A 10,905-nucleotide genomic window follows, 5' to 3' on the forward strand; every position below is an offset into this window, starting at 1 on the left:
GTTTGCATTTTTGTTCAAAGAGAAAGAGTAATTATATCTCATGTGATTTTTCTTATGAATTTTTTAAAAGAGATCGATTGAAATGTACTTAATTGGCTAACAGAAACAAACACAATGACTAAATTAGCTAAATTGAAAACAAGGGGACTAAATTGGCCATATGGCTATAACACATAGACTATTTTGATATTTAAGCCTTAAAAAAAATTATGTAACGGACATGTAAATTAATTAATACAATATTAATGTTAGGGACTTTGATCAAAATCTGAAAACTGATAAGGTCTCAGTTAATAACATTAGTAACTAGGGACCGAATACTAATTTTTCCTTTTTTAATTACAAGAGATATATTACACTAATCTATACTAAGGGGATGCAGAAGAGTATAAATCCAAAACATAGTGAATTGAAGAAAAATGTCATAACCATAAGGGCAATCCACCATTTGTTTTTCTTGTAATCAGGCTAAACTCTAGTTCACTGAAGCCAATTTGGGAGGTGTGCGTTTTCTATCTCAAGGTTTGCTGGTTCATTTTCAAATGTTTTAGTTTGCTTTTATCTTTTATTGAAGAGTCTTGTACATTTGTCATGTGATCGTAACATCTTAGATTAATAATAAACGAACAAGTATGTAATCCCTACAATGACCCACCTGGTGTAGGTTAGCTGTCTTTGTGAATATTAAAATTCATTGGATGGTCAGCTGAACAAAGCTGAAACTAATGGATGGAACAAGAAACTTTGTACGTAAAGCGCGTAAGAGGGTGACTTGTGAGTTTTGACTAGTCAACTTTAATGAAAGTTATGAACTGAATAATGACAATGTGCCCTTATGTTGTCTTTCTTCATTGGTGTGAACGCGTAGAATTTGATTATTGCACAATGTTGGTTAACTTAGAAAAATTCTGAAATACATCAATGTATGACACACATTGTTAAAATTGTATACTTTACATTATTGTAAGGACTCGGCTGAATGTGTCGTCCTCTAGCACTAGGCAACTTCCTGGCATCAGGAGGAGTTGGATTCATTCTTATTTAACCTTTCTATCTTGGGAACTTTAACGAAAAGCTCCCGGTACTGTTTACTTTAACAAAAAACCACATTTTTACACTAAAAAATCAATCCTGATACTATTCACTTTACCCTTTATTTTATCGTAAAACTCAAAGTTTTCTTTTTAAATATTCCTTTCTTTCTTGAAGTACTCCATTAGGGATAATATTATAGCCTTTTATTCCGTTTGAACGCACATGGTTTCTGCAAGGAAAGGAACCAGGATTCTCTCCTGAGCATTCCCTAGGGATCCTAGGGATCCCGCAATCTTGTCTGTTCATTGTATATCGTGCGGTCAGTTTTCGTTAGGTACTATTCATATTTGAATTTTAAAATTTAAATTTTAAATGATTTCGGACCGCACGATACACGATGAACGGACATGATTGCGAGATCCCTAAGATCCCTAAGGAAATGCTCAGGAGAGAATCCTGGTTCAAGGAAAGTGCTGAGCAATTTCGTCTTTTTATTTTTTATGTTTCTTTTTTTGTCTAATCTCTCATACTTTTTCTTGGTCGTCGTTTGTGCTTATATTTTATTAAAAGATGCCTTACAGCCTACAGGATGGGTTTGGACTACTATCTAATCTCTAATGAGTTTTCAATTTTTGGATGGTAAAATCTGATTCTCTTTCTAATCATACACTCGCTTCGATCGCTTCATTCTCTTCTCTAAGAGAGAGAGAGAGAGAGAGAGATGGGGTTGATTGGGTTCATTCAAGTTTTCAACATCATCATCATCGCCATTGGGACTCTGTTGTACATGTGCTGCAGATCATTAACATTTTCTTCTTCGTCTTCTGCGGCAGATTCTGATGTTTCTGCTGCTGATTCTGCCGTTGATTCTACTGTTGTTGCTGCTGATGATGCTGCTGATATCCCCCGCCGTCGAGAAAAGTATGACGTGTTTATCAGCTTCCGAGGTGAGGACACCCGCAATACATTTACCAGCCATCTTCATGCTGCCCTACAGCAGAAGAACATTGAAACCTACATAGATAACAGACTTAAGAGAGGAGAAGCGATCGGACCTGCTCTTCTAAAGGCAATCAAGAAATCGACGCTTTGGGTGATCATTTTCTCACAAAAGTATGCTTCTTCCACATGGTGTTTGGAAGAACTAGTGCATATACTCAAATGCAACGACAGAGGCCAGTCTGTGATACCCATTTTTTACCATACCCATGCATCGGATGTACGAAAACAAAAAGGGAGTTATGAGGTTGCATTTGCTGAACACCAAAAACGTGTCAAGGACAGTATCGACAAGGTGCCCGAGTGGAAGGAGGCTTTGACTAATGCAGCCAATATAGCTGGGTTTCACCATTCTGAAAACACAGGGTAACAAACTAATTCTTTAACGTGTGTAAAATTATAAATTTTCTTTAAACTTTTGACGATTTGATTTGTGCTAGGATTTTGTAAGGTATATTTAAGACTAACTATTGCTTTCCTTCATAATCCTATATGCATATATACCAGGACGGATGCCGATTTAGTCAAGAAAGTTGTTGAGCATATTTGGACCAAATTGTGTCGCGAATCATCGTGCAATTTAAAGGGCCTTGTTGGAATTGAAAGTCGCATCGAGCAAATCGAATCGCTGTTAGGCATTCATTCAACGGACGCTTGCATCACTGTAGGTATTTGGGGAATGGGTGGTATTGGCAAGACCACCCTTGCTCAAGCCGTATTTCACAAACTCTCTTCTAAATTCAAAGGCGGTTGTTTTCTTGTAAATGTTAGGGAGAGAGAACAAAAAGATGGGCTAGAACACTTGCAAAATACACTTGTCCGTGAGATATTCAAGGAACAAAATTTATCCATAGGATCAACTCTTGTTCGAGATAGGCTCAGCCATACAAAGGTCCTCATTGTTCTTGATGATGTGAGTAGTTCAATGCAAATGGAAAGTCTAGCGGGCGAGCGTCTTCAGTATGGCACTGGAAGTAGAATCATTATCACAAGTAGAGACAAGGGCACACTTAGGCAAACTGTTGAAGAGGAAAAGATCTACGAGGTTAAGGGATTAAATCCGGATGATGCTCTTGAGCTCTTTTGTTTGTTTGCTTTCAAGAATAACAGTACTTGTAGAACAGATTATAAGGAGTTGGTGGAAAAGGCCGTGCATTATGCTGGACACGTTCCTTTAGCTCTTATAGTTTTGGGGTCCTTGTTCTTCAATCGCAAGAGCAAAGAAGACTGGGAAGATGAATTCAACAAATTAAAACGATTTCCCAGTGTAGATATCCAGAAAGTGTTGAGAATAAGTTATGATGGATTGGGAGAAAATGAGAAGGAGATATTTCTGGATATAGCATGTTTTCATAAAGGGGGGTATGTGGATGTGGTAAAACGAATGTTAGATGTTCGTGGATTCTTTGCGAAAACCGGAATTACAATTCTCATTGATTTGTCTCTCATATCAAAGGATTCAAAATGGGGAAGGGAAACCATAGAGATGCATGATTTGCTACAAGAAATGGGAAGGACAATTGTTCAGGAACAATGTAGTGAAGATCCTGGTAAACGGAAAAGGTTGTTCACTGATGAGGATGTATATCGTGTACTGAAGAGTAATACGGTAAAAAGCTAAATGCATTCAATTTCTTTCTTTTTATTTTTTTCTAGGTAAAAAAAAAAAAAAAAAAAAAAAAAAAAAAACTAACTTTAGATGATAACACATCAAAAGTAAAACTCCTTTATAATAAAGAAGTCCTATTCTTAGAAAAAAGTAATTTGATTATAGGAGGATACAATTATCTTGCATATTTTACTAGATACTTGCACATCATTACCATCGCAAAAACTCTTAAGATTATTCTATAACTTTGTAGAATTCTTTTTCCAAATGTGCATTATATTTTAACATGTTAAAAACATATATACTCACATTTAAACTTTGTTCTTATTGTCAGGAAACTCCAATTGTTCAAGCCATATTGGTTGATTGGCATAAGATTGAAGAGCGATCATTGAAACGTGCAGACTTCAAAGTGATGTCTAACCTAAAAATGCTAATTGTGGATAATTTTCAAATATTTGATCACAACAGAGACTGCAAATTAAACATGTCTCTAGATCTTCCTGATTCTCTTCGTTATATTTACTGGCCTGAATATCCATTGGAATCTTTGTCGGCAAACTTTTCTCCAGAAAATCTTGTTGAGCTTCATATGCCATATAGCAGAGTTAAGAAGCTTTGGAAAGAAGACCAGGTATGTCATATGCCTATTTTAATTCTTGTATAAAATGAAGTGTAGAAATAAAGTCACGCATATTAATTCTTGATATTTCTCTTTACTGTTGTTACAGAGACTTGTGAACTTAGAAGTGATTGATGTGGCGTGGTCTAAAAATCTAATTGAAGTTCCAAATCTCTCTAGAAGTCCAAAAATTGTGCACATAGATCTTCCTGGCTGTGACAAATTGGTTGAAATTCCTCGATATTTTCGAGATCTTGACAAGCTTATTCATATTGATCTTGGACACTGCACCAGCCTCAAGTATCTTTCAGAGATGGCAGGAAATATTAAATACTTAAATTTAGAAGGCAGTGGTATAAAGGAGTTGCCTGAATCAGTTTGGTCTAACGAACATATTTCTTACTTGGATATAAGTCACTGCAAAGACCTTCAGAAACTTCCAAGCAACAAGTGTAACTTGAAAGTCTCTGGTTGTTTTAAAGTAGATGGCTGCACATCTCTTGGTGAGTTTTCTGAGCTTCCCAGGGATATAAGTAAATTATCATTGGTTGGTTGCAAGAGACTTGTGAGTCTACCAACCAACATTTGTAAGTTGAAATGTCTAGAGGAACTCAATCTTTCTGAGTGCTCTAAACTTCAAAACTTCCCAGAGATCTTGGAGCCAATGGAACATTTGAAGTCCTTAAATTTAAGTTCAACAGCGATTGAAGAGCTACACTCATCAATCGAGTTTTTCCCTGCACTCAAAAGACTTACATTAAGTCATTGCCAAAGGCTTTCGAGTATCCCAAAGAGCATTTGTAAGTTGAAATATCTCGAGAAACTCAATCTCTCTTGTTGCTCTAAACTTGAAAACTTCCCAGAGATCTTGGAGCCAATGAAACATTTGGAGTACTTAAATTTAAGTGAAACATCAGTTCAAGAGCTACACTCATCAATCGAGTTTCTCCCTGCTCTAAAAAATATTGAGCTAAAAGGTTGCAAAAGGCTTTCAAGTATCCCAAAGAGCATTTGTAAGTTGAAATATCTCGAGGAACTCGATCTCTCTTACTGCTATGAACTCGAAAGCTTCCCAGAGATCTTGGAGCCAATGGAACATTTGAAGTCCTTAAATTTAAGGGGGACAGCGGTTAGAGAGCTACACTCATCAATCAAGTTTCTCCATGCGCTAAAAAGAATTGAGCTACAAGGTTGTGAAAGTCTTTCAAGTATCCCAAAGGGCATTTGTAAGTTGAAATATCTCGAGCGACTTGATCTCTCTGAGTGCTCTGAACTTGAAAACTTCCCAGAGATCATGGAGCCAATGGAACATTTGGAGTCCTTATATTTAAGTGGAACAACGGTTGAAGAGCTACACTCATCAATCGAGTTTCTCCCTGCTCTAAAAGAAATTCGACTAAGAGATTGCGAAAGGCTTTCAATTATTCCAAAGAGCATTTGTAAGTTGAAATATCTCAAGGGACTTGATCTTTCTAGGTGCTCTGAACTTGAAAACTTCCCAGAGATCATGGAGCCAATGGAACATTTGGAGTCCTTAAATTTAAGTGAAACAACGGTTGAAGAGCTACACTCATCAATCGAGTTTCTCCCTGCTCTCAAAGAAATTCGACTAAGAGATTGCAAAAGGTTTTCAAGTATCCCAAAGAGCATTTGTAAGTTGAAATATCTCGAGGAACTCGATCTCTCTTGTTGCTCTAAACTTGAAAACTTCCCAGAGATCTTAGAGCCAATGGAACATTTGAAGTCCTTAAATTTAAGTGCAACAATGGTTGAAGAGCTACACTCATCAATCAAGTTTCTCCCTGTGCTAAAAAAAGTTAAGCTAGGAGGTTGCAAAAGGCTTTCAAGTATCCCAAAGAGCATTTGTAAGTTGAAATATCTCGAGGAACTTGATCTCTCTTACTGCTATGAACTCGAAAACTTCCCAGAGATCTTGGAGCCAATGGAACATTTGGAGTTCTTAAATTTAAGTGGAACAGCGGTTGAAGAGCTACACTCATCAATCGAGTTTCTCTCTGCTCTCAAAGAAATTCGATTAAGAGATTGCAGAAGGCTTTCAAGTATCCCAAAGAGCATTTGTAAGTTGAAATATCTCGAGGAACTTGATCTCTCTTGCTGCTCTAAACTTGAAAACTTCCCAGAGATCTTGGAGCCAATGAAGCATTTGAAGTCCTTAAATTTAAGTGCAACAATGGTTAAAGAGCTACATTCATCAATCAAGTTTCTCCCTGCGCTCAAAAAAGTTAAGCTAAGAGGTTGCGAAAGGCTTTCAAGTATCCCAAAGAGCATTTGTAAGTTGAAATATCTCGAGGGACTCGATCTCTCTAGGTGCTTTGAACTTGAAAACTTCCCAGAGATCTTGGAGCCAATGGAACATTTGGGGTCCTTAAATTTAAGTGGAACAACAGTTGAAGAACTACACTCATCAATTGAGTTTCTCCCTGCTCTCAAAGAAATTCGACTAGGAGATTGCAAAAGGCTTTCAAGTATTCCAAAAAGCATTTGTAAGTTGAAATATCTTGAGGAACTCAATCTTTCTTGTTGCTCTAAACTTGAAAACTTCCCAGTGATCTTTGAGCCAATGGAACATTTAAAGTCCTTAAATTTAAGGGGAACAGCGATTAAAGAGCTACACTCATCAATCAAGTTTCTCCCCGCACTCAAAAAAATTGAGCTAGAAGGTTGCAAAAGGCTTTCAAGTATCCCAAGTAGCATTTGTAAATTGAAATATCTCGAGGAACTCAATCTCTCTTGTTGCTTTGAGCTAGAAAACTTCCCAGAGATTTTGGAGCCAATGGAACATTTGAAGTCCTTAAATTTAAGTGGAACAGCGGTTAAAGAGCTACCCTTATCAATCGAGTTTCTCCCTGCTCTCACATATATTCAACTATGTGGTTGCAAAAGGCTTTCAAGTATCCCAACGAGCATTTGTAAGTTGAAATATCTCAAGGAACTCGATCTCTCTTACTGTTCAGAACTTGAAAGCTTCCCAGAGATCTTGGAGCCAATGGAACATTTGGGGTCCTTAAATTTAAGTGGAACAACGGTTGAAGAACTACACTCATCAATTGAGTTTCTCCCTGCTCTCAAAGAAATTCGACTTAGAGATTGCAAAAGGCTTTCAAGTATTCCAAAAAGCATTTGTAAGTTGAAATATCTTGAGGAACTCGATCTCTCTTGTTGCTCTCAACTTGAAAACTTCCCAGAAAATTTGGAGCCAATGGAACATTTGAAATCCTTAAATTTGAGTGGAACAATAGTTACAGAGCTACACTCATTAATCAAGTTTCTCCCTGTGCTCAAAAGAATTCAACTACGTGGTTGCGAAAGGCTTTCAAGTATCCCAAAGAACATTTGTAAGTTCAAATATCTCGAGGAACTTGATCTCTCTTATTGCTCTCAGCTTGAAAACTTCCCAGAGATCTTGGAGCCAATGGAACATTTGAAGTCCTTAAATTTTAGTGGAACAGCAGTTAAAGAGTTACACTCATTAATCAAGTTTCTCCCTGCGCTCAAAAGAATTCAACTACGTGGTTGCGAAAGGCTTTCAAGTATCCCAAAGAGCATTTGTAAGCTGAAATATCTCGAGGAACTAGATCTCTCTTGCTGCTCTGAACTTGAAAACTTCCCAGAGATCATGGAGCCGATGGAACATTTGAAGTTCTTAAATTTAAGTGGAACAGCGGTTCAAGAGCTACACTCATCAATCAAGTTTCTCCCTGCGCTCAGAAGAATTCAACTACGAGCTTGCCAAAGTCTTTCAATTATGCCAAAGAACATTTGCAAGTTGAAATATCTTGTGGAACTCGATCTCTCTTATTGCTTTCAGCTTGAAAACTTCCCCGAGTTCTTGGAGCTAATGGAACATTTGAAGTCCTTAAATTTAAGTGGAACAGCTGTTAAAAAGCTACCCTCATCAATTGAGTTTCTGCTTGGGCTCAAAATAATTCAACTCCAAGGTTGCAAAAGGCTTTCAAGTATCCCAAAGAACATTTGTAAGTTGAAATATCTCGAGGAACTCAATCTCTCTTGTTGCTCTGAACTAGAAAACTTCCCAGAGATTTTGGAGCCAATGGAACATTTGAAGTCCTTAAATTTAAGTGGAACAGCGGTTAAAGAGCTACCCTTATCAATCGAGTTTCTCCCTGCTCTCACATATATTCAACTATGTGGTTGCAAAAAGCTTTCAAGTATCCCAAAGAGCATTTGTAAGTTGAAATATCTCAAGGAACTCGATCTCTCTTACTGTTCAGAACTTGAAAGCTTCCCAGAGATCATGGAGCCGATGGAACATTTGAAGTTCTTAAATTTAAGTGGAACAGCGGTTCAAGAGCTACACTCATCAATCGAGTTTCTCCTTGCTCTCAAAGAAATTCAACTACAAGATTGCAAAAGGCTTTCAAGTATTCCAAAGAGCATTTGTAAGTTGAAATATCTCGAGAAACTTGATCTCTCCTGCTGCTCTAAACTTGAAAACTTTCCAGAGATCTTGGAGCCAATGGAACATTTGAAGTCCTTAAATTTAAGTGAAACAACGGTTAAAGAGCTACACTCATCAATCGAGTTTCTCCCTGCTCTCAAAGAAATTCGACTAGGAGATTGCAAAAGGCTTCCAAGTAGCCAAGAGCAGATTGATGACTTGATAAAGGCTTACAACTATCACACAAAGCATTTGTAAGTTGAAATATCTCGAGGAACTTGATCTCTCTTATTGCTTTAAACTAGAACTTAGTGGCTGCCAGCACCTTGAGGATGCCCCAACAAGTATCTGCAGTTTAACCAATCTTAAGTGTCCACTTTGATTGCTGTCGGGAACTTGAAAAATTGCCTTCCAGCTCTGTTGGTTTTCTCTCTTTAGAAAAACTAAATCTCAGCTACAGCGGTATATTGGAAATCCCTAATGGTCTCGTTTGCTCAACCTTATTCCAATGTTTATCTCTTTCTGGAACCAAGATTAGGAGCATAGCTGCAAGCATCAAACAAGCTTCTCGGTTGTCTGTACTCGGTTTAGTCGGCTGCCAGCGGCTTCAATTTTTACCAGAGCTACCAGTGCTATGTACTGTTAAAGCTCACGACTGCAAGTTGCTGAAGATAGTGTCAAGTTTAAGGACAGCCCTCATGTTGGATGAAGCACATATTAGAACTATGCAAGTGGGAACTACTGCGCCATCAGAGTGCCATCCTTGGCCTTTGGTTATTTTTGTATGTGCGGGAAAAGAAATCCCAAATATGTTCCGCTATCAAAATGAGGGATTTTCAGTAAACATCAAGCTTCGTCAGATTGGTTTCAAACAGGTTCATTGGTCTTCTCTCTTTTTACTGTTGTTTCTGGGATTCGAAGCCGGTTTTGCTTGGTAAGAGCTAATTTCAATGTCAAATTCATGGGTGAAAGCCATAAAATGTTCACTATTACGAGCAACATCACGTGTATGTGTGGAATGAGGTCTTCAGAAATGAAGAGGTAGCAAAAAATGCTCCCCTGATGTTTACAAACTTGCCAATGAAGCCTCTGTTAAATTCTGCCCATGATGGAGAACTTGCTTCTTCCCAAACGAAGGTGGAAAGTTGTGGTATATGCCCGTTGTATGCCGAAGATGCTAAGAAATTCAAATTTGATCATGTCTTCATGTCGAGGGAACCAAAAGTAGAAGAAGAACAAGACAGGATGATGATTCCGAAGGTGGTGGATCAAGAAATGAGGATGAAACCTGTGGATCAAGTGATTGAGTCTGAAGCAAATAAAAGTGATGATCATGGGTCTAAAGCCAGTGGAGCTGAAGATAATTCAGACTTTTATTCTGACAATCTTAAGCATCATTATCCAATAGAATTAGGAAAAATCTTATGGCAAATTTGTACTTTGATAACTTAGTTGTTTATACAAGAAATAAAGACAGGCAAATAGGCAAGACTTTTATTATTTTTGTATCGTTTACATATTATAAAGCGCAAGTTATGGACACATGCGTCGTATCCTATTTGTTATCTTTAAAACTTGATTTACAAGTCCAGCGGCACCTTGGAAGTCGCCATTATATCATAAACTTAGACATTATTCAATACGCCAGTCCAAGGGCAAATTAAAAGTCTCACGACCAAGTGCAATAGTTTGAACATTCGACACTACAAAAAAGACGCGATAGTTCGATGGCTGAACTGCAATGAGCAAAAAAATATGGTGACCCGTTTGGACTAGCACTGGCAAAATTCAGTGTTCTTGTGTTAACCAAACAAGGATCAGCAAAATAATTTCCATTAGAGAGGGTAAAATATTACAGCAAATTAAGGCCCAAAAAAGAAGGGAACAGCCCCAGTTTAATAACACAACCATCAAATTTGTAATAACAATAAAACTATAGGAGTCTTCGCTTCAATAAGACTAGGAACATTCCAAAATTAACGAGAAAAATTATACGTCGTGCAACAAGCTAAAGAAAAAAGAACGAAGTAAAAGCGAGATACATATAAGGAAATGAAATACAAAAGATACATGACAAGCTCTGATTTCAAAGCATCAAACACAAAGCCCGTCCCACCCACAATAGAAAGGCTTGGAACGGAGAATAGCAGACACAAAAACAAAGCAGAACAATTACCCGGTTAAAATCCACTCCAACGATCAGTCTTTTCTCGGAGTCTC

At 37.6% G+C, this 10,905-nt stretch overlaps 1 protein-coding gene across 1 annotated transcript; it reads left to right on the forward strand.

Moving 5' to 3' along the window:
- The first annotated feature begins 977 nt into the window (after positions 1-977).
- On the forward strand, positions 978-10,227 carry LOC139187571 (protein SUPPRESSOR OF npr1-1, CONSTITUTIVE 1-like). The gene is made up of 4 exons (XM_070822462.1): positions 978-2,400; positions 2,542-3,643; positions 3,978-4,277; positions 4,375-10,227. Exons 1-4 carry the CDS (start codon positions 1,757-1,759, stop codon positions 8,941-8,943), a joined length of 6,615 nt encoding a protein of 2,204 aa, XP_070678563.1. The 5' UTR covers positions 978-1,756; the 3' UTR covers positions 8,944-10,227.
- Positions 10,228-10,905: the final 678 nt, after the last annotated feature.

This window comes from Malus domestica, chromosome 05, assembly GCF_042453785.1.
Source record: "Malus domestica chromosome 05, GDT2T_hap1".
NCBI lineage: Eukaryota > Viridiplantae > Streptophyta > Magnoliopsida > Rosales > Rosaceae > Malus > Malus domestica.

Bases quoted from the DNA above. Each gene is read 5' to 3' on its own strand.
- LOC139187571 (XM_070822462.1), top strand. From the start codon at position 1,757: ATGGGGTTGATTGGGTTCATTCAAGTTTTCAACATCATCATCATCGCC. The intron at 3,644-3,977 runs GTAAAAAGCTAA...TCTTATTGTCAG, and splicing joins GTGTACTGAAGAGTAATACG to GAAACTCCAATTGTTCAAGC. The intron at 4,278-4,374 runs GTATGTCATATG...CTGTTGTTACAG, and splicing joins AGCTTTGGAAAGAAGACCAG to AGACTTGTGAACTTAGAAGT.